Here is a 23,203-nt window from a genome sequence, read left to right on the forward strand (position 1 = left end):
TGAATTTGAACTGAGTAGACAGCGTCGTCGAATAACTCCCCGCCCATAAATGAGCTTAGGGGAGGATATTGGGCCTAGAATACGCGTCAAAGCCCATTTATGGGTTTGGGCTTAGGCAGAGCACTCGTACCGTATGGGCCGAATCCTGAAACTTTGTGTGCCGCGACGGAAAAATCGATCGGGAAACTGACCCGATCCGATCGCACGCAGGAGAACGAGAGGATCCACTGATTTGTTCGATGCTGCAGCCGCACCCCGTGTTGATGGGCTGATTTACGGTCGGCGGTGTTTGGCGAATGGCGGCGAGTGAGCGGAGGACGACGGCGAATCGGAGATACTGGGCTTACGTGGGCAGGCAGGGGTGAGCGCCTGCCTCCCCCAGCCCACTCGTTGGGTCAGGAATGGGCCTATGATGGGCTATACAAGGCCCGGTTCTTCGTTCATTTCCCTGCAAGGCGCCAACGGCGCACGATGGCTGACGGTTTGCAAAGTATTCGGTCGCGGTGATGGAGACGTGCTCTTCCTTCTCTCCCGCGCCACTAAAAAAAAAGAGTGCCATTTACACTATACCTCATATAGTGGTTACGCAATAAGGTAACGTCCTCGTACCAGATCTTGTGGTTACCCAATGAGTGTAAGTAGATCTTATGGTTATAAAGTAGAGTATAAGCTAAAATCGTTACCAAATTTGGAAGGCAACTCATGTCTGAGTTGTGACATCCTTTACCTTAATGCCATCGATGACACTGCAATGGAGGAGGATCGGTGGAATGGTAATGCCACGTAAAAGTTCATACTTAGTGTTGCTAAGTGAATCCATGTTATATTCGCAAAAAAAAAAAGTGAATCCATATTAGCGTAACAAATATTCATACTTAGTGTGGCTAAGTGAATCCGTACAGTATTGATATACTTTTTTTTGAAAAGTGGAATATGCATTCATTTTATTAGGAAAGAACGCTCATTAAGATTATGAAGGAGCTCATGCACAGTATCTTTTACCTTGCTATCATTAGCAATGTTAAGAAATCACATACAAAGATCCAATATAAGCTACTTGCCATGTATGCAGTAACACTAGGTGTGCTATATCATTGCCTCTAAATGACCTAGCCGCTTGTACGGTTTTAGAAAGCTATCACTATGAAATCTTCAGTGGAGGTTAGTCGGGTGATGAAAGGGACTTATAAATCCAATATGAAGGTTACCTGTTACCCTTAGCAACACCTTAGTCTTGCAGATGCTAGATCAGGCTTAGTAAATATTGACAGCGTGTCCAAGGGTGAACCATGCCAGATCACAATAATCCAGGCACAATGTGGATCTTTGAAGTATGACTCGTGCTACTAGCTCATATGCATGCATGAGGGTGAAACCATCAACTTATTCTTCTCGCCACCTACACTCTATGTTGAATATAGGCTAAATGCACACCAAATGGCTTCACCATCGTTCATAGCACGTCCAAACACCAAGTGTAAGGTTGTCTACATGAAGGCACTAGGTTCATGGTACACGCATTTATCACCTGATACAACGCAAAGCATCACACCCATTAACATGGCGTCGCTAAATTACCGACTATCAAATATGCACATCTATTGTACTTATAGAAAGAATCAAGCAGACTATATGAGTCACATTTATTCTAAAAACAACAACATTAAACAAATTTAGAACCGAAAGTGTTCACATAGAAACCAGATGATATAATATTATCAAATCCAGTTAAGCTAAATACCATGCATCACATAATCCAAGATGTCTTAATGAATATGAGGATAGTGTTATGGAAGTTGCTGGTGATTATTTGTTGAAGGTGGAAGTAGAATCGCGATAACAACTAAGTGGTTTTATCGAAGTATGCTCACCATTTGTCCCATACCTACTTGACAAAGTGTTTGTGTTATTGGACTTGCACGTATAAAAAAGGAGAAAGTATGTAATGCAAGACACACAAATTAAAGATCTCATCTTGTACGTTGCAACAGAACGAATCAGAAAAACCAAACCAACTAAATTAATAAATTGCCATTTTAGCTGGGAAGACTAGCAACAAATGTCGTAAGTTTGGAAACCAGTGAATAGTGTTTTCTAGAATTTTGGAGAATCTCCATCCAAAGATATTTTTTCTCCAAGCCGTGGGGTTAAGTGTTCTCCGAGTCCGAATTATGGTTTAGCTTTTAAATTTGGAATTTGGAACGACCCGATCTCTGTTAGCCATAGCCCAGATACCTGCCCCACATAATTCGTCAGGAAATCGATCTCGTCCTCGGCGCTCTCGCCCCGCGACGCGGGCGCCCTAGTGCTCCTCCTCCCTGCCTCCCTCGGACGATGAGGCCCTCCTCATCGCCGACGAGGTGAGCGCGAGATCCCTCCTCCCCCCGCTCGCTTCAGCGGCCTCATGGTCGTCCCCTGCCGCCGCCGCCGCCCTCTCTGTCAAGCTCGCATTTTTCGATCACTGTTGTTGCGCCGTCGCGCAGCGCCGCGCCCAGGCCGGTGCCCGTCGGGTGCTAGGAGTCCTCAACCGCGCAGCCGATTCAGCTCCTCCCCGATTCGGTTCGTTGCAATCCAAAATACTCTTGCTTATCTTGATACGTAGTCTGTTTGGACTTTGATCTTGTTTGGAAGTCGAATGTTTTCTGATCGGATTGCTGCATTGTTTTTTTTTCTACATTGTGAAATTGGGGGAAACAGTTTCTTACTAAAATTTCAGATAGCACCCAACACATGAATATTGATGTCTGAATCCAATTCCTGCTGATTTTGATGGAAACAGAATCGATTTTTATGGAAACATGAATATTTTTTCAGCGAAAAGTGTGAAAGCCTGATTATATATTCCATAAATGTGGAGTTCCTGTGAACATTGTATTTGACATTATTCAGATTCATGTATGTGCTGTGTACTGAACATTTCGTGCACCCTCTTCATTGAGTGTTGAATCCACTTCTTTCGTCATTCTGATTGGGACTTGCTTTCGATGTCGTGTCATTTTTTCTTGATATTCTTTGCTTTATGAAGTGATGACACTCATGAGGTTATCTGCAGATATGGAGTGCAACAGAGATGACGCAGCGCGATCAAAGGATATTGCTGAAAGGAAGTTCAGGGAGAATGATCTTGCAGGTGCAAAGAAGTTTGCCCTGAAAGCAAGGGCCCTCTTTAAGCCTCTTGAGGGCATTGATCAGATGATTGTAGCCTTGGATGTCCACATAAGGGCACAGAAAAAGATTGGAGGGGAAAATGACTGGTATGACCTCTTAGAAGTATCACCCTTGGCTGATGAGGAGGAAATCAAGAAGCGATACAAGAAGCTGGCCTTCCAAACTCATCCTGACAAGAACAGGTCTATTTGTGCTGAAGCCGCATTTAACCTCATCTCAGATGCTTGGAGTGTGTTGTCAGATACTGCCAAGAGGATGGTGTATGACCGGAAGAGGTGTATGTGCGGCCTACAGAATAATAACAAAGCAAGTGCCCGTAACACTTCCAATTCCTCCACATCAAGTGTGAATGGTTTCTGCGACAAACCTAGAAAGATGGCGCCCCACCAAGTGCCAGACACATTCTGGACAAACTGTGGTTCATGTTTAAATACCTTTCAGTACTCCAGGGAATATGTCAACCAGCTTCTGAGGTGTACTACTTGTTATGATGTGTTTCTTGCTGTTGAAGTTCCACATCCAACTTCAAGTACTACGATGTACCCTACTGGGCCAACACCAACGGCTACTAATAACAACATTGGTGGCAATACAGTTCCTGGCATGGCAACACCAGTACAGGAAGGAGTTTCATGTGGCAACCAGAATGGCTATCCAGCAGTGCTCAAATCTACAACATGCGCAAATAGTACTCGATATACTGTCCAAGAGGATGCAGGTGAGGCTAATACAGCTGTAAATGAAGAAGCGGATTCCAGAAAGATTATGCAGGATGTAAGGAAACATGCACATGCAGTCTCTTCTGTCAAACGAGCAAATGCAAAAACAAGGGAACATGAAGCAGCTAAGAGAAAGCGTGTCAATAGTGGCAAGAAAGCAACCTGGCAGTCAGCAAGCTCTTGCCCTGATGGCGATGGATGCAAACCGATGCGCCCAGCAAAAAGAAGGCCTCGATCTACAGCTGAAACATCAGGTGCCAAGAAACGCAAAGTGTCTTCTGTTGATCTTAACTGTGAATCCTCTGGTGATGCTGGAGGGACCAGCTTTGGCAGAGTACTCATGCAGTTAGATGTCCGTAGCATCCTAATTGAAAGTGGGAAATTACATATTCAGAAGAAATTGCAGGAGTTCAACAACAAGAAGGCCAATGTGAAAAGTAAAGAAAAGATGCAGAATAGCAAGAAAAGCAGCACAAAAAGTGTCTGCAACACAGCAATTGGAGTCAATAAAATTGAGATGAAACCAAGCATCAATTCAGTTGATCCTAAAGACGATGATGTCATGAAGTTGGTTAGCAAAAGAGTTGATTCAGAAGAAAAGCAGAGGGAGAAGTGCAGTAAACATGTTGGTTTAGAAGAAAAATTGAAGACATGGCAGTGGAGGTCACGTGAAGTGCGTATAGTATATACAAGGAGAAACCGCAAGGCACACAAGAAAGAACTAGGAGATGGTGCAACTGGTTCCAATCCAGCAACAGAGCACCATGTGGTTGACAAATATGGCTGTTTGGACCAGGAATCATCTCCTGATAAAGGCTCTGGTGAAATGTCTGTTCCTGATGCAGATTTCTTCAATTTCGGTGATTATTCTGAAAGTTCTTTTCAAAGTGATCAAGTATGGGCCATGTATGATGAAGAAGATGGTATGCCTCGCTACTACGCCTTGATTAGAAAAGTTCTCTCTGCTCGTCCTTTTAAAGCTAGGCTGGCCTACCTCAAAGCAAATGACTGCAATGAATTTGGATCTTCCAATTGGATCTCATATGGATACTCCAAGACTTGTGGTGAGTTCAAGGTTGGTGCATCCAAAGGTATTGACCAAGTGAATATGTTCTCACATAAGGTCAAGTGTGAGAAAGGTCCAGGTGGCATCATAAGAATTTTCCCCCAAAAAGGTGATATCTGGGCTCTTTATCAGAACTGGTCCCCTGACTGGAATGAATTTACACCTGATGATACAATGTACAAGTATGAACTGGTAAAGGTCATTGATAGCTACAACCCAGACGAAGGAATTTCTGTAATTCCTATTATGAAAGTTCCTGGGTTTGTGTCAGTGTTTAAGCCCTTTTATGACTCAACAAAAGGCCGGAGGATTCCAAAAGAGGAGATGCTACGATTTTCACATCAAGTGCCATTCCATGTTCTTACCGGAGAAGAAGCGCCTAATGCTCCCAAGGGATGCTATGAACTGGATCCAGGCTCAACTCCACAGGAACTTCTTCAAGTGGTTCCGCCGTCTGGCCATGCTAAATAACTTTGCACTTGAAGCTGGTGCTTGGTCTGTATTTTGGTTTTGTGTTAGAAACTGTTCTTCTTTAAACCTGTCATCAGTTAGGTCATGCTTGTGTCTGTTGAACTGTACATTATATACCCCAGTTTGTGCTGATGTAGCAGCTTCCTGTCAAGAGTTTGCAGACCCAAAATGTTCTCGTTCTCGATGCTTTTGCATCAGAGCTGAAGAAATACATGACAAATATGCCTTCTGCACACAATTCCGCTTCAGTTTGTGAAGTTTTTTCCGCCATATTTTTTTAACTGTTAATTATGCGGTTAACCTGTTTCCGTGATTGATGCTTGCTGCAGTTGATGTGAAATGTATTTGTTCTCCCTAGTTCAGCACGTTTCGTTTTAGTTGCTAGCGTGGGCTTTTCCAAACAGCCAATTCGATACGGGCAGGTTTCTCTTCAGGCAGAGCATTTTTTTTTTAATTCTGCTACGCTTGTTACGGAACAGTTGATTCAGGGATAGTGCAATCCTGCAGCTGCTGAATTCGTACGTCTTACAGGTGATAATCTGGCAGCATATCAGCAGCTACCACAATGCTTTGCACTGTGGAATGCTGAATTCGTACGTCTTACAGCCTTACAGGTGAGAATCTGGCAGCATAACAGCAGCTAACCACATGGCTTTGCACTGTGGAATGGTATCTGCGTATGCTGCATTGCGGGAGACAGTATCAGATACGGGGATCACAATACTTCTCTCATTAAGAACCAAATTTGTATGAAGCCGTACCAAACAGCTCATGCGTCACAACTGCTTCAGCTAATCCACAGGTATCAGGCTGACTGAAACATAAGACAGACATATTTTAATGGTAACAAGTACCATTACATCCCGATGCACCAGAATCAAAACATTAATATCCCGGTTATTATTGTATAAACTCAGTTCTGGGCAGATAACTGCACATCCAGAAATATTACAAACTTGAAACGATAACCAAACATACCAACACCAAGACCATACAGAACCACTATTCCAATTTGGACTACAATAACCATTAACATGTTCAGGTCGGCTTGCCCAGTTGATATCGTAGCTTGCCGACCCAAATTCCGACAGGTGAATAAGGAAATAGTTTGATTGTTTGAGCGCGATACAAAACAAACCAGTGCCATGGATTTGTGTGTAACACAGAACCTTGTGACAACAACTTCGAAATATCTAAAGATAGGCCAATGATATGAAATGGCTACAATTTCGACATGCTTGGTCGAAGAAGGTAAAAAGACCTATCAGGCCAAGGCTGAGGGGCACGGATCAAATGCTGTGCCACATGCTATCCACTGCTTTTTACGGCTGCATGGGAGCATGCAATCAGGAACCTTCTGCCACTCCTTTTTCAAAAGGTTGTATGTAACAAGGCGGTTCATCCTCTTCGCCTTCAAGGAGAGCATGAGCAAACCACTGTTGCCCAGGCATGTCATCTTCATGTGCTTACCATAGAACTCTAAGCACCAGATATTTGGCATTCTGTCCACCTCCTTCCAGAGGAGAGTCATCTTCTGCAACTCCCATATGCAGACGCAGGTCGCTGCATTCTTGCACAGCAGACCCACAAGCATGACCTTTCCCTGGAACTCGGCAAGTGTGTGGTCAGCCAGATGCAATGGCAGTGGGATGGCAAACTGTCTCCAAATCCCGTTGCTTACATCATATGACAAAACACCATCTGGTTCTGCACACATGAAGTATAGCGTGCTGCCAACCGCCACAGGCTGTGACCTGAAATTCAGAGCAAGTGGAAGTTTGATGCTTGGAGGAAAAACTCCTGGACAAGACCACGTGTTCTTTGTAGAGTCATAAACTTCATAAGTCCCATCATTTCCTAACCACATTACTTTGTAGCCATCGTTAGAACTTCTTCCATTCAACACCATCCCTACTGCGACTCTTGACCATCCCTGCACTGATCTGGGTGGGATCTCCTTGAGTGATTGCGTAAGAGGGTTGCAAATGTAGAAATTCCTGTGGCTCAGATCCAATAAACAGACAAGACCACCCACAGACGCCACTGGAATAACTATTTTTGTAGGAGCAAGAGGAACAGATGGGTGGTGCCATTTCTTCAATGATGGGTCATACATTGCAACATTGTTGTTTGCGTTCTCATGGGTGATTGTATAGAACCATGGCAGTCCATGGGGAGCTTCAGAGTACTGACGAGAGAAACTGTCTGAGCCCAACAGAGAAGACCACTTACGGCAGACAGTGCGGAATCGAAAAATTGCAGCAACTGGAAGCCTTGCAATGACAGTTTCAAAAAGATCTTCAGGGAACTCTTTCCAAATCTCATGTTGCATCACTTCAGTAGCATTTGAGCAGGGTGCCTTCTCGCGGTTTCGATCCCTCCGCAGTCGCTTGCGAGGAGGAGATTGGTTAGTTCCCATGATCTTCAGTAGTTCCGAGTTGTACCCAGTCCTTCCTCCACAATAATCATCTTTGATTGAACCATGTTCAAAGTCAAGTAAATACCATCTGTAAAACATGCATAAGCCCAATGAGTCCACCATATTTATGAGGAAACAGTTCTGGAAAGTGCTTGAACGAGAAATTTCAGCCGGCCACAAAGGAAAGGGTATAATATGAGCTATGGCTCCCAGACTACCATTTCAAGCATTTCTTTTGGATAAAAAAAGGGAGTAACAGTACAAAAGCACCAAGGTAATAAAATACCATTTTCATGTACAGTTGGCTATGAAAAACGACAAGCTTGTGACTCCGACAAACCGGCTCATACAAGGACAAAATCACGAACTACATGTAGGATTCATTCACATAGACGTGGTTACATACAAAAAAAGGGGGCTGCGTGTATGACCGATTCACGTAGGTGCAGTAGCACACAAAAAGAAAAGGGCTTTGCAACTGTGTTCCTCTGGCTTGTTGAATGGGAAGTACAAACAGATTGACAGGTTGGCTTTCTGTAGTAAACAACCATCAGGCTTCTTGTACATTTTCCCACTACTATCCATCATGCCTCTATTATTTGCCATGGTAATTAGAGGGAACCTGGTGAAAACAAATTAAGGGTATTCTTTATGGTCCAATGGAAATGCAGTTGACAGCATGATCTAAGAAGACATTCAACCACCACTTAAAACTTCTTAAGCAGTATGAGTAGTTCAGGTAGAAAATTGGATTTATATGCTACAGATTGGCATGTAAAATTTGATATGACATGTCCATACAATTTAGCAAAGAGAAGTACTGTTCCTACAAAGCACGGCATTCAAACATAATATACACAGGAACGATAGCAGTGACATAAGAGCCGGAATCAGTCTCGACGGTGGAAATGATACTTTAGCATGATTAATCGTGTTCCCGTCGCATTTCCAGCTAAGCCTAGCAACCAAGCTTACCAGGTCCGCTTTAAAAAACTACACATGAGGTAAGTCGATTTCGTCGCTCCCTTTGTTTCGGTCGCTTGCCAACAAAGTTGTGCAAAAGATGCGCTTCGAAGTCAAACTGACCAGGATTTATTAACACTAGTATCGGTGTCGCATACTCTAGCATAACATCGGGTTCTGCGGACTTTCTCGTGCTCCATTCCACGGGTATGCGTAAATTATCTTGCCCTATGCCCGGGGCAATGCCAAAACCTGTGGCCACGGGAACGGCAAAACCGGGCGATAATAAACTAGTAGCAGCAGCTCCAAAAAAAAAAACTATAGGAGAAGCCACGGAATGTTCCATTTCTACGGGGCGCACGGCATGTCCCTCCGCCTGAGTAACGCTGGCAGGAGGGGCAAATCTAGCGAAGCGGGTGAAACGGGTGGGCAAATTTGTGGAGACAGTGGAATCGGAAAGGTAAAGCGTGCGCGTGTGTGGAAGCGTGTGTTGTGGAGACAGGAGAAAAAGCATGCGTGCTGAACATACCATCCAAGGATCTACCCCGGCCTAATTTTTTCTGGTCGGAACGGAACTAATCTGGCTACCTGGTAGATCAACAAACAAAAACAACTGACGAGGCCAGCGAAATTCCCCGCGGGTAAACCCCGCCGCAAGCAGATCCGAGCGAAGCGGAAGCGGGGGAGGGGGAGGGAGGACGCGGGCGAGGAGGAGAGGAAGAGAGAGGAGGAGCGGAGTAACCAAGGAACGAGAGAGAGAGAGAGAGAGAGAGAGAGAGAGAGAGAGGAGGAGGAGGAGGTAGGTTTTTCTCACCTGGGGAGCGGGTGGGCGTTGGCGCCGTAGAGGTCCCAGAGCTCCTGGACCTGTCCGACGAGCTGGCGCAGCGCGGCCACCTCCCCCATCTCCGGCCGCCGCCGGCGCCGCCGCGAGCGCGCCGCCGCCGCCGGCCCCCTCTATCTCTCTCCCTTCCCGGGTTGAGTTGGGGTTGGGGCTCCGCTCGGGTCGGCCGCGCCTCCCCTTCCGCCTCGCTAAATGCGGCTGCAGCTGACGCCGTGCGCGTATCACGCACCCTCCTCCCCCTGGGCGTGCGTCGCGTGTGCGCCTGCCTATATGCTCGTCTCGTGTCGTGGTTGGTCGGGGTCGGGTCGGGTCGGTCTGTTTGGCTTGCTTGCTTGGGTTTATACTAGTAGCATCGGTTGGGGTTGGGTTGGGTGTGGTGCGGTTTAAGTAAGCATGATGCCTTTTTTGTTTCGTGGATGATGGATTGTGTGGAGGAGTTAGAAATGGGGGATAGGATTAGGATTAGGATTAGGATTAGAATGGGTGTGTGTGGTTGGCCATGTAGGTTGATAGAAAACGGCAATAGACATGGTCCTTTTTGTCTTTATGGTGGGTGTCGAGTGTCGTTGTGTACAATGGACGGGGGTATTTTTATCCGCTTATTTTTTGTTTTGTTTGGACCATGGTGTAGATGATAGGTAATGTGAACAACACATGTGGCTTCACGAGAAAACATCAATAGTATTTGTTTAGCAAATAAATAAAGTTTCTTTAATTTAGTCATTTTCTTGATCATACTAATCTTACGTAATATAATCTTATATAATTTGAGATATGTCCACTTAACTGCTAATACATGCTAACCATTTTTATGTATTGGTATGGATTCACAAGAGAGAAAATAAATAAATGGCCAAGTAGCGTGATTATTGTTGTTCATGCTGGGTATGGATCGATGGACACAATGATTATTGTTGCGTAGCTTTGAGTGCTTTCGATCGAGTGAGAGACTTACCTCCATCCAGCCCGATTCTCTACGCGCGCCTACCGTACCGTGGTACCTTGATTTCAGATGCAATTATGCCTAATGGTAAATTAGAGGAGCATATTGCATAGAGAGGAGGTGGTTGATGGCCAAGTTCTAGCGTCCAAGGGAGCTTTCCATGATGAGGAAAGCGGCAGGCATCAGCTAAAGGAAACCCCCTTGTCGTTGCGGATGGATCGGATTTTACTCATTGGCCATCATGGCAGATTGGAAATGGAACAGCAGCGGTAACTTCCCGCTAGCCCAAAGCGATCATCATCACCATCCGACATGATCGACCACGCAACGAACAAACACCAGCTGCGTACAAATTACTTAGTGCAAATAAAACACCAGCTGGGTATAATACGAGCCATGCATGCAGCATATACAATGATACCTGCAACGACGACGGCAAGCAGGTCGACCATCCATATGCACTCAGACTCAGTACAGATAGATGCAGTACTAGCCAAGATACAATGATACGTACGTGGCATTGCCATAATAATACATAATGTGTTGGTCTCGTCACGTTTCTCCTGCTGCGCAATAATAATCAAGTGCAATAATTCTAATTATTCCTAATAGTTTTCACTCGATTCACAACCTTCCTCTTAATTTTGTATATGTTTTGCACAGGAAGCCAATGCTCTCTCAAGTGTTTTGGTGGGCTCCCAGACACTTGAATTTTCAGGCTAATTGATAAACTGCATGGAGCAGAATTCTTTCATATTTCCTCCATGGCCCCCAGAGAGTTTTACGATAGATTCGTGCAAATTAAAGAGGAATTTAGGACGAGACATCACAAAGCAAAAGGGAGTTCCGCACGGTGGCCCTCACACGTGTGGAGGCCGATGCCGAGGTGCCATCAGCATCAGCTATAGCTGTGATGCGAACAGTACGTACAAGCCCTTTTATTTCCTGCTTTATTCTTTTCACACGCCCCCCGCCTGCCCGTGGCGGTAGATTTCCTTAACCACGGCCGGGATGCTGATTACTAGGGCCTGATCCAAAGATTACTTTCCCTAAAGCCTTCTTCTTTTCGTTGCTCAATGCTAGCACTTCTTTTTGCTCTCGGATCTAACACGGTTGATACAGCTTCCTTTGGGATGGTAGGGATCATTGCATTGTTGAATCTCGCTCTCAGCACTCTCTCACTCTCACTCTCATGGCCAGCTATCATTTTCTTTCTCCCCTTTTTTCTTCTTGGGAATTTTCTTCCCTACTACCTTTTTCCCCTTTGATGATCTACTGTGCCATCTCCTGTCTGGATGGATGCCTTGGATCGTTGCATTCTTGAAGGTTTTGCCTGGCACTCCCTAGCTAGCCTGTGGTAATAATAATTAGCAATGATAATTCTCCTCCTCCTGCTTTTACTAAAGTACTTCTTTCACAGGCCTATGTCCTCATGACACATTATTGTCATTGGTAAGACAATTAAAGCCACTGATTATTCTATTGACGACAACATGACTAGCTATAATTCTCTTTTACCTCCCGGAGAAACACATTTTTTTTTAAAAAAAATGTAGCTTTCCCCCAAATTTGCCTTGCTTTTTTCCACACTTCCTAGCCACACTCTGGGCAAATCAGTCGCTTGTAGTGTTTTTTAGCTGCACATTTGTTTCTTCTCCCTTCAGATGTTTCATCCACCATACTTAACTTGAAGTCCATCTGCTACGTATACTTATATATGTACACTATACTAGTCTCTTAGGGTGCGTTTGGTTCTAATTTTGTGGGATGGGATGGTCCCATCTAATGTTTGGTTGAAGCGGAATGGAACGGTTCTGTTTGGTTGAATGGGGTTGAGATGGTGGTATGGATGATATTTTTGACACCGTTAACTACAGTATTTTGTGGACCCGATCTATCATTTAAGGTCCCACCTATCATATGTACACATTCTTCTTTATTTTTTGCCAGCCTATCTTCTTCCTGGAGACGCCGCCGCTCGCGCCCGTGGCCGCTGGGGACCCGAGCTCAACCCGCCGGCCATGGAGGGTGTCCCGCTCGGAGCTTGCCCTGCCGGCCATGGAGGGCGCCGCGCCCAGAGCTCACCCGCCCCACCGGCCATGGAGGCCACCGTACCCGGACCTTGCTCGCCCCGCCAGCCATGGAGGCCACCACGCCCGAAGCTCCCCCCCCCGACCATGGAGGCAACTCGCCACGCCCAGAGCTCGCCGTCCGCAGCCTCCCGGCGCGACCCCAACCTCCTCCACGTCGCTGTCCGCAGCCTCCCGGCCCCAGCTCATGACGGAGGGAGACGGGGACGAAGTGGGACGCCCCCGTCCGCTCGATTTGGAGGGACGGGGGCATGCCGTATCTGGAGGGAATATCCCCCCAGGGATGACCCTGCTCCCTTTTCTCCCAACCAAACATGTCAAAAAAAAAGGGATTGTCCCGTCCTGTTTCATCCTTGGAACTAAACACACTCTTAGTTCCTACTGGTGGTGGGTTGAGTCCAACCAGAAAAGTTGGGTTGGGCAAAACCCAACCAGCTGAGAACACAAACCGGACTTAGCAGTGGTTGCAACTCACAGGATTCTCCTACTAGTAGCTTAACCATGGATATGATGATGATGAAGAATCATGATGGCCAGGCCAACAAAAGCACCCTCCATTATATTTTCTCTGCTCTCTCTAACCCAACCAAGGCGGCGGCAGCAGCTAACCCAACCATTCTTCTCATATGGTGGAGTTGTGGTCTCGGTAGGTAAATTTGTCGTATGGTTGGGGGAATTGATGCCGGTGGCCATCCATCCTACCTTCTTCTTTGGTAGTTAATCGTTGCTTTGCGTCACGTTTCAAATTGCATCCGGTCGCATCTAGAAGGACATGGGAAACATAATCCTTTGCATCCAACTACCACTACTATTTCAGACACATCCACAGCTATTTTCGTGTGTGGATAAGGGATACTGCACAAGAAAAGCATGACTATGCAGAAAACATGTTTTCTGGTACAGACACCACAGGTCCTAGGGTCTAGGGATCTCTCAAGCTTATAAGCAAAGCCAGGTTGAACTGCTGGTCACTATCTTAAAGAAAAAAAAAAGATTGAACTGTTGGTGACTAGCCAGGGGTATTCAAAGACATGGGCCGGGCTGGGCTGGGCCGAGACGAGGTTCGATTATGTTCAACCATGGCTCGTTTGGAACGAAGGAACGGTAATGTTTAACAAATAACCGAACAACTCGGTAAGTCGGTATTAATGGCCGTGCCGATACACCAACCTAGAGGTTGAAATGCCATTCCAGAGAAATTATCAAGCCTCAGTGACAGTGATTAAGATGGAGGGATCACATCGACCATCATGGCTGGTGACTAATGTCTCCGAGAGACCAAATAAAGGCTGGTGCAGTGCAACCCATCACGCATCGATTGTGTGTTTACCTGATCTTTCTTTCTTTGTTTTTTTTACAGCCAGGGCTTCAATTATCGGATTCCCCATCATTCTCGTTCAGACCCAGACAGCCTTTTCCTTTTCGCCCACGTCTTTTAATTGCCTTTTGACGATCATTGTTCTTCCCATCCACCGTGCAAGATTGATCCTTCATTTTTTTTACCGACGTTTCTGTAAAAAACAACAACATTATTTTGCTGTTCTAACTCTTGGAGCTGAATGAAAAAAAAAAGAAAAGAAAAAAAAAAGAAAAACTCCGTGGCGGAAGAATTACCGAGCGGGGACGCGTCGGTGGCGACCGCGTGTCCTAGAAGGACCTGACGCTTTGCCGGATCGTGTCGGTCCTCGCCGGCTAATCGTCCGACGAGGCAATGATCGCCGCCGTCGCATCACCTATACCCACCCGGTCAATGTCGCTGTGAGCGTCCGAGACCCACCGCCGGCAGCGCGGCACCGTCAAAACAGCGGGAGGGAGGGAGGGTGTACCGTAAAGCTGATGGGCGGCCCTGCACGGCGGACGCGAACAGATGGACGGACGGATCGACATGACTGACTGATTGAGGAGAGGTGGCGCAGCCTCATTTCGACCGAGATCTTGATGATGGCAACGACTGATGGCTGCTGCTGCAGGCCTCGGTTTCGAAATCTCCGGTTTCCTTTTTCAAGAATCCACCATCAGGATTCATGAGGGTGAGAATTGAGATCACTGCATTGTCATCTCAGTGATCTCAATTCTCACCAAATTTGCCTATTTGCCTGCAAAATTTTGCTGAGATCACTTTCAGGTCTCGCCGAAGTGGTGAATGATTCAGGCTGACTGACCGTCAAAAGTGTCAATAGAAAAATAATGTTCATCAGACCCGGCTTTCAGTGACTGACTGCCAACTGAAAATCGCCATCAGGCAGTGCTTGCACTAAACTACACGTACGGGCTTTCCAGGCCATGCTTCTGAGCACAAGCCGTGAGGGAAAATTTCCTGTGAAGAATCAAGAGTCCCAACAGCAACAGAAGATTACGGGATGGTGGTGGTGGGGCTTTGGGGGCATGATTTCGACTCCTAACGCTTTGGTCAAGGATCTCAATGATGCTTCGGGTCCATGCAAGGAATCGGTCCTCCGGCTTCGCCTTTGCCCGAATCCGGTCAAGGCCATCATCATGTTCTTGGCTGTTGCTCCCCTCCGCGTCCACAGGAGACGAGAGCCGAGCCCGTAGCCTGCCTGCCTGTGTAGCTTCCCCGGCCATCTCACATGCCGGTGGCCCAAACTCCACTCCTCCTCACCTTGCCTTCACATTCACCGTCACTTCGCCTCAGCTAGTTGGAAGTAGACATCGATTCGCACCACACGGTTCCAGCTTTCGATTCGCCTGTTGTCGCCTTCGAAATCCAAAGCTAATGAGTACCAGCGATTGCCTTGCATCGCCATGCTATGATTGCCATCAGCTTTGTTTGTGAAGAAACTGCAGACGGAGGAGGAAGAAGATCAATCTCTAGGCAAAGCGAGGCACCATTTGACTGGACTGCTGCCTGTCTGGACAATAACCAGTGTAATCTCAGTTTTTATAAATTTTGATTTTTTGAGACAGAAGCCCACTTCGTGCGCAAGATCGTCGAAAAAAAATTAGGAAAAATATTTACGCCCTCGCAGAAAAAGGAAAATATTACCAGGTGGCATACAGGAGGGGAATGGGCCTAAAACAACATGCCTAGTACTACGAGCCCATGCCAACTGGTCCGCGCATTTCTTTCTTCAGTCACTCTGTAAAGCACCACAAGGCCCGTCTTTAAAGGCCCAAAAATCCAGAACCCCGAAACTTTGAGCCCACTAGTAGCCCATGACACCAACCCCAGTCTCCCCTTCCACTCCTTCGTTATCACCTCACCGCCTCATCTCCTTCCCCTCCGAGTCCTGAAACTGCCGTTGCCTCTCTCCAGCCCTCTCCGCTCATGGCGTCCATGGCGTTCTCACTAGCGGGAGCCTTCAAGGGCCTCTCCCTCGCGTCCCCCTCGTCCTCCATGCGCCCCTCCTTCCTCGGCGGAGACCGCGCCGCGCTCTCCGTCGGCGGCGCCGCGGTGGGTGTGCCGGTGCCGGCGCGGCGTCTGACGATCCAAATGGCGCACAAGAAGGGAGCTGGAAGCACAAAGAACGGCCGTGACTCCAAGGGGCAGCGGCTGGGAGTCAAGATATACGGTGACCAGGTCGCCAAGCCCGGCGCCATCATCATCCGCCAGCGCGGCACCAGGGTCCTGCCCTCCTCTTGCTCTCCTTCCCCATTACTGCTTCTTGGATCAGGGAGAGCTGAGCTCTTGATTTCTCGCCTGATTAGAGCATGCGTGTGTTTTTTATCATTCAGTCAGATAACTTCATTTCCTTAAGTGTTTAACTACCGTTGAATTGGGGCAAGTTGTACTGTAAATGTTGGAGCATTAAGCATTATACACGCTAAGGCTGGTACCCTGAATTAGCTACCTAGCTTTGTAAGGATGATGAATTATGTAGGTGTTTGATGATGGACCTAGAAACACAGACCAGTGGCTGTGTGGACATCATTTGACGTGCTGGGATGTTGCAATTGTGCAATTTGCATAACCGCACCTCCCAACTCAAATCTAACACCATGCAAAGTAAAAGGTTGTCATTTCTGCATATCTCGGATAGTGGGAGGGGAACAACCAGCCTTTATTCATATATGCTATCTAGCTGCATCGAAATTATTTGCAGTGTTACCTTAATGCACTAGAGAGCCAACCGGTGATGAACTTCCTCTACACATATAAGCAGACATAGCTGCTCAAAATGAGGTGTGTTGGAAGTTGCTTAATTGTGTGTGTCTTGTAAAAAGAAGGAAAATGCATGAACTAACATGGCTGACAATTGAATACCGTCTAATGGCTTGAGGTTTGATAAGGTCCCTCTTACAATCTTACAGACCATGCAATCTCGTTAAGCAGCTTAATTCACTTGGCACCTTGCTGCCAATGTTATATTTATAGATTAGGGTTAATATGAGGTGCATGCCACCGTGCCCTTTATAGGATTTCATTTTGATTTATGAAGCCCATTTTATGGTTGACCTGTTCATGTTCTGCCTTCATTTTTGTAGTTTCTCTTACATTTGTTTTGGAAATTTCAGGTCTATCCTGGAAATAATGTTGGAATGGGCAAGGATCATACACTCTTTTCTTTGATCGATGGTCTAGTCAAGTTTGAGAAATATGGACCAGACAAGAAAAAGGTAGCTGGATCTTGGTTATTACTTTTCAGGATCTACTTTTACCCGCAGGTTTGGGGGAATACCTAATGTATGTTAATCTAATTACCTTTTCTTTTACAGGTAAGTGTTTACCCATATGAGAAACAGCCTGAAAACCCAAACAGTTACAGAGCAAGAAAGAGAGAGTACTTCCGCATGCAGCGTGAACGCAAGAAGGCAAGAGCAGAGGGATACGTTGAGCCTCAATTGGTATTAGCTGTTGTAGATGAAAACTCTGAGGTCAGCGCAGACTGCTGATAAGATTCCTGTGTAGTATTTCTCTTTTTCATAATCCATGTTTGATATTTTTTCCCTGAATTGTAAGACTACATGATCCATACAAGGTCATATTACACGATGTTGTTTAGATATGTTCTATCAGCTGCACCTTTTCTGGCACTTATGCTTTAGAGTCATTGTGGGGTCTATCCACCACAAAATCCACGTAATTTTGTGATGGATGTTGTTGCAAGCTGACCTGAATCTTGAAATTAGTGGTTTCCAAGAGAGGCGGCATTGTTGGGATTCATCAAGCCATCAACTGATGAACAATGTCATCAAGGGGTGTGCTATGTGGTCAGATCTTATTAGAAGCAATTGTGCAAAAAAGATCCTTTTGACAGGTAGGGCAGCAAAGGGATTTAGGTTTAATTGGTGGGCACAGGCCTTCTATCAGACTCTTCATGTATTATATGCATGAGGGACCAAACAGTTTTCTTGCAACTAGTACAATTTTTGCACAAGAAAAAAAGATGTCATTTTGCTATAACCTATGGATGCTAGATCCTATTTCCTCATACCAAAATAATACCATTACTTTCTGGTATCACCAAAATGATTATGAAAATAGTAGTGTACACCACTTGAGCTTAAACAAGGAGAATAACATCCTTAATTATTGGAGCTAAGAACAAAGTTTATGCCTTTTCTTAACGAACCTTGTGGATTAGGTATTGATTTCATCCTTTCAAAAAGAAAAGGAAAATGAGCATTTCTATAGTGTTTTGGCCCGTTTTTCTTTCTCGTGATTTCTGCCGTTCTGGTCAAAGAGGGGCATGAGCCTCAGGTTGGCCTTTGTCCAATATAAAATTGGCCTATCGGAGGATAATTGGGACCTTTCATTGGCTGTTAACTCTAATGCAACATGTCTTCATCAAAAACACAATATGAAGAAAAGAACAATTAAGATCAGGAAGCATGATTCCTGTTTGCTCTCTCTTCCAAAATTGGCCTATCGGAGGATAATTGGGACCTTTCATTGGCTCTCAACTCTAATAGCATGTCTTCATCAAAAACATAATATGAAGAAAAGAACAATTAAGATCAGGAAGCATGATTCCTGTTTGCTCTCTCTTCCATGTCTCATCCTGCATCGGAGGAGCTGGTAGCACTGGTGAATGATGGTGCCAAGTCAAGCATTATTGAGTGCCCACCTTGTTTTTCCTCAAGCTTTGTGCAAGTGGAATCGTGGAGAGGGGCAGAAAGTACACCAGATACTGGAACATTTTCTCTTTCAATGTTCCCAAGAAGCAGAATCGTTTTGTGCTGTGGAATCTTTGAAAGTGATCAACATTCACAGCTCATCTCATTCTACTTGAAGTGAAAAATCGTTTGTTGTGGTTTCTTTTTGACATCAAGTATTTACTATGCCAATAAGGTTTTTTTGCAGACCTTGGGTCACCTTAAACATTTTAATCTTCTAATGGACTTACTTTCCAATTTTCGTTACAATAATGATCTTTTACAACTTGCAGGGTAAGAAATACTAGTCCATCAATATTACCTGCAAAGTTCATTTAAAGTAACGAAGCTTAAATAGTCGAGGCCATACATCTGCTCGCTAACCTTAAGAGACCAATAGCTGTAGGTAAGGTGGTTAAGCATGTGCATAATGTCTGAAATAGCTGTACCACAGACTCACTGAGCACTTTATGTCATATATCTTTCTTCCCTTCTCACATTTCTAGGAACCTTCCAATTGTTGTTTTCATGTGATTTTGATTGCTGTAAGGAAGTCATAGCCATCGGGTGCCTTTAACTTAATTAATGTTAACCCTCTTAGCTGAGTAGAATATTGCTAAGATCTTCTCAAAGAATATCTCTTTTTTTCACAAAGATCATAATTGACCTAGCATGCTCGAGCTATTCTAATTTGTTTCTGGGCGAAATCTTGTTCTCATGAAGTGCAGCATTTGTTTGTGCTGTAAAAGTTATTGCCTGTCAATCTTTTGGATATAGATTTGAGAGAAACTTCCCAGTTATTGCTTGCCGACAGTAATACATGTTGAACATAAAAGTACATATGAGTAATCGCATTTTATTTGCTGTTTAGACTTTAGAGGTGTAGTCACTTCCTAAAAACTCTCTAATTTCTTTTTCACTAATTTGCATGTTCATATAGCATAAACCTAAAAAAATATATAAGGTTTGCAGACTCTCCCGAACAGTTACACCTCACATGGAAAATCATCTATTAGGTTCCGTTTAGTGAAACAAGAGCAGTAGAGTTTCTAAGATGCTTGTGAAATCTTTATTAAGAATCTCTTTTGGTGGAGAACATCTTTGCCTTGGAAAAAGATGGCTTCATTCATTCATTGAGAGTGTGCAAACCTAATGTACAGCAAAGTGTAAATGAATGGGCAGTTAAAAGAAAATTGTGTTCATGACCAAGAAAAGACCAATAGAATCATCCATCCATGACCCATGCAGCCATGCTTATCACAAGTTAAGCTTTTGCTTGCAGACTTCACAGTCCACACCACATAATAGTAAAGCTATGATGCAACCAACTGGTAATGAAACCCTTTTTATCAACGATTGTGATCTCTTTTCTCTGCTCAATTATTATCCTAAAGCATATTCTGTTGGTCTGAGCCATAATTCCACAGCCCTCCTTGTCTTTTCAATGCATGTCACATTTGCGTGACAGGCCATTTGCAGATACATAGAGAGACCTTTGTGCTTGCCTTGTTCAAGGTTGACAAGTTCTACACTGCACTCAATTGGTAGGCTCCTCGGTTGATTTGCTAAAGAGAGGAGCTGGGTCCTTGGGAGAGGATAATGGCCACTACTGCACTAGGTTTTGTTGGATTGGACGTACTGGGCCGAGTTTAACCTCATAGTTCCTTAGTCCTTAAGTCTTTGGCTAGTTGATGTTGCAATGGTTGCACGATCACCTGTTATAAGATGAATCAATGTTGAGAATTGATGATACCATCTGCTGATGCAGTGATAAATTTATGGGTTATTCTTAAAATTCAGAGAATATTTGGATTTCAAGATCAGACTTAGTTCTGATGCTACATTAGCCTATAAGAGGGGAAAATGGAACTTGGTAACTCTAGAAGTCAATGGTTCAGATCCCCCGAGCTAGTGCACACATATATTCTGGTAGGAACTTTTAATGTGTAGACCGTTGTGTGTTAATCTTGACTTCTTAATCCTTAGACTGTTACTCGATGAAAAGGTATCACCCTATTGTTGAACCTTACAGTCAAAGGAGGTATCTAGGAATTGAATATTTGAACTTGATGCTACAATTTATTTTTGTTGCAAATTGCCTGAAGAGTAAGTACCCACCTGCTGTAATCAAGTTCCAGATTACTATACCATTCTAAGAGGAAACATATGTGTCAGTCCATTGTACTGTTGAGCACCTGCTCATGTCCACTTCAGCCTCTGACACAAAGACCTATTCAACATAATACAAATCGATTACAGGCGCACTTGCACTGGCTACCAGTCTACCACGAGAATGAATAACCAAACCTGCTTCATTACATAGCACACACGCACACCCAACAATTTTCTCTCTCATAGTGAATCCACCATATGCACATAATTTGGAGGCGTCACAGTAATATTGTCATGCTTTTCATGTGTTTTTTAAAAGGAAAAGAATAAAAACAGAACAAGCTACACACAAGGTTGCCAATGCCAGGCTAAGAACATAGTTCTTGGTTTGCGGTCAAGTACGAAGAAGTTGCTAAACTTAAGGTGTAAAACATGGCATTGCTTTGGTATGGGCACAGTTTGTAGCTGTAGATTTGAAGATGAGCTATTTGCCGCCAAACAAGTTAGACAAGTGCGCAGGCGCCAAACACTAGCTGCTGAGGCTTCTAAATGGAATCCATTGCCCTCTGTAGGCATCCAAATTCCAAAATGGAGACCATGCATCGAGTCAAGGATCAGGATCATACGAGCAAAGAGACCCAAAGCAAAAGGAAGGGATTTGAGGTAAAAAGCAGGCAGCATATCTTTTTCTGACAACCAGCTGCCCCCACCCACAACACACAAAGCACTATCAAATCCCAGATGCCCCCTTGCAAAAGCAGCATGTGTCTGCATTGCACCTCTTCTCTACCACCAATAGCAGATCTGTGTCTTGTTCCTCTCACCCTCATGCATTAACACTGCACATCTCCTGGCTTTCCATGGCCTACCATCCCCTCCTCCACATATAAAACCCTATCACCCCTTCATCGCATCTCATCGTGGCTTCTAGAGCCCCCTGAAGTCTCTCTGTACATACAATCTTGTATAGATCCCGAGTAGTGAGCAGTTCCTGTGCTGTTCATCGCAAGAACCCGATTGTTCAACTGGTGTCCAAATGGATCCCATTACTATAGAGAAGATCAGGGCCATGAACAAGTTTAGCAAGAGCAGGAGGCAGCAGAAGCTTCCTACTCTTTCAATCTACCTGGTGACCACCTTTGTCGTCTGCTTGCTTCTTACCAGCCCTGCTTGGTTCCCTAGCCTGTGCTCACTCCTCAGCTTCTTCTTCCTCACCACCCTCCCTGACTTGGTCACGGCCTTCCTGCTAAGCCCCAAGTGCCTCTTCATCGTCGGCAACCTCATCGTCGCCTTCCTGGTCGGCGAGTCTTGGCTGGCACCAAGGAGGGACGACGATCAGCCTTTATTGGTGAATGAGATACACGAGGAGCATGTGAAGAGGAACATGGCGATGGTCACAAAGGTGACAACCTCAATGGTGGTGGTGTCTGACCACAGTGCCTCTGTTGGAGCGGTGGGGGAGGAAGTGGAGGTGAAGGAAGAGGAAGGGGAAGAGGAGGAGCTGCACAAGAGAGTGGAGGACTTCATTGCAAGGGTGAAGAAGCAAAGGAAGCTGGAAGCCAAGAGCTTCTTCGATGTTGATCGATAACTATGATCTGGAAGGTGCAAACAAGAAGCAAGATTGCATACAAAGGATTTGTAAGGTTTTGTGCTGCTATCCTTGATTCTGTCTTGTTAGGTTAAAAGGTCAGGGGTAAGGAGGAGTTGGAGATGAACCCATTCCACTGTAGGAATTGCAGTGTAACTGAGGTGTAACCTTGGCAAGTATTAGGGAAAGGAGAGACATGGAATGTGTGTGACCTTTGAGAAAAGTACAAAATAAGAAAAGTGATGCATGGTGTGCTTCTCTTATCTTGCTTTGTGTCAAGGCTCAGTTGGCATGCTGCCATGATGATAATTATAGCACTTCTGTACTGGGGAACAAAGAGATTCTGTACTCTCAACCTGATGTTTATAAAGTTGTCGAGTAACAGATTACCACAACTTCACTGAAAACTGAAAAGAAATAGTTTCATCAAGAGTGTTGGATGACGACTTGGGTTGTATTGGATCATGGCCCTAAATGCCTTTTCACAATCGTACTCAGTCTATAATTATTTTTAGCTCACAAATATATAAAATTTAGCCTAGCCTTTTTTTAGCCCAATCCTTAAAATTTGGAGACTAATTTTTTAGACCCTTTACCAAGCCTAGTTATATGAAGCGAATACCTGGAATTCAAAAACTGACACATGTATGTACACTTGTTGAACTGCAAAGATTTTAGAAAGAAATATGTTGGGAGGTGTGGCATCACCCAAGTTCGAGTCCTCAAGGTTTTTACATAATGCAAAATCAACAAAATATGTTCTCATTTT

General features: G+C 44.9%; 4 protein-coding genes across 4 annotated transcripts; 3 read left to right on the top strand and 1 right to left on the bottom strand.

The window, feature by feature from the left end:
* Positions 1 to 2,209: 2,209 nt before the first annotated feature.
* LOC117857163 (uncharacterized) lies at positions 2,210 to 5,662 on the top strand. Its single transcript, XM_034739675.2, has 2 exons — positions 2,210 to 2,559; positions 3,053 to 5,662. The coding sequence occupies exon 2, from the start codon at positions 3,055 to 3,057 to the stop codon at positions 5,422 to 5,424; it is 2,370 nt and encodes a 789-aa protein (XP_034595566.1). The 5' UTR covers positions 2,210 to 2,559; positions 3,053 to 3,054; the 3' UTR covers positions 5,425 to 5,662.
* Positions 5,663 to 6,303: 641 nt separating this feature from the next.
* On the bottom strand, positions 6,304 to 9,926 carry LOC117857164 (F-box only protein 6). Its single transcript, XM_034739676.2, has 2 exons — positions 9,621 to 9,926; positions 6,304 to 7,931 (listed from the first exon to the last, which is right to left on the bottom strand). The coding sequence occupies exons 1-2, from the start codon at positions 9,707 to 9,709 to the stop codon at positions 6,689 to 6,691; spliced, it is 1,332 nt and encodes a 443-aa protein (XP_034595567.1). The 5' UTR covers positions 9,710 to 9,926; the 3' UTR covers positions 6,304 to 6,688.
* A 5,983-nt stretch (positions 9,927 to 15,909) lies between these two features.
* LOC117854456 (large ribosomal subunit protein bL27c) lies at positions 15,910 to 17,672 on the top strand. Its single transcript, XM_034736646.1, has 3 exons — positions 15,910 to 16,263; positions 17,154 to 17,255; positions 17,355 to 17,672. Exons 1-3 carry the CDS (start codon positions 15,967 to 15,969, stop codon positions 17,529 to 17,531), a joined length of 576 nt encoding a protein of 191 aa, XP_034592537.1. The 5' UTR covers positions 15,910 to 15,966; the 3' UTR covers positions 17,532 to 17,672.
* A 3,955-nt stretch (positions 17,673 to 21,627) lies between these two features.
* LOC117855177 (uncharacterized) lies at positions 21,628 to 22,697 on the top strand. Its single transcript, XM_034737470.2, has one exon. It carries the CDS (start codon positions 21,883 to 21,885, stop codon positions 22,432 to 22,434), a length of 552 nt encoding a protein of 183 aa, XP_034593361.1. The 5' UTR covers positions 21,628 to 21,882; the 3' UTR covers positions 22,435 to 22,697.
* The last annotated feature ends 506 nt before the right edge of the window (positions 22,698 to 23,203 follow it).

The sequence above is a fragment of the Setaria viridis genome, chromosome 5 (genome assembly GCF_005286985.2).
Source record: "Setaria viridis chromosome 5, Setaria_viridis_v4.0, whole genome shotgun sequence".
Taxonomy (NCBI): Eukaryota; Viridiplantae; Streptophyta; class Magnoliopsida; order Poales; family Poaceae; genus Setaria; species Setaria viridis.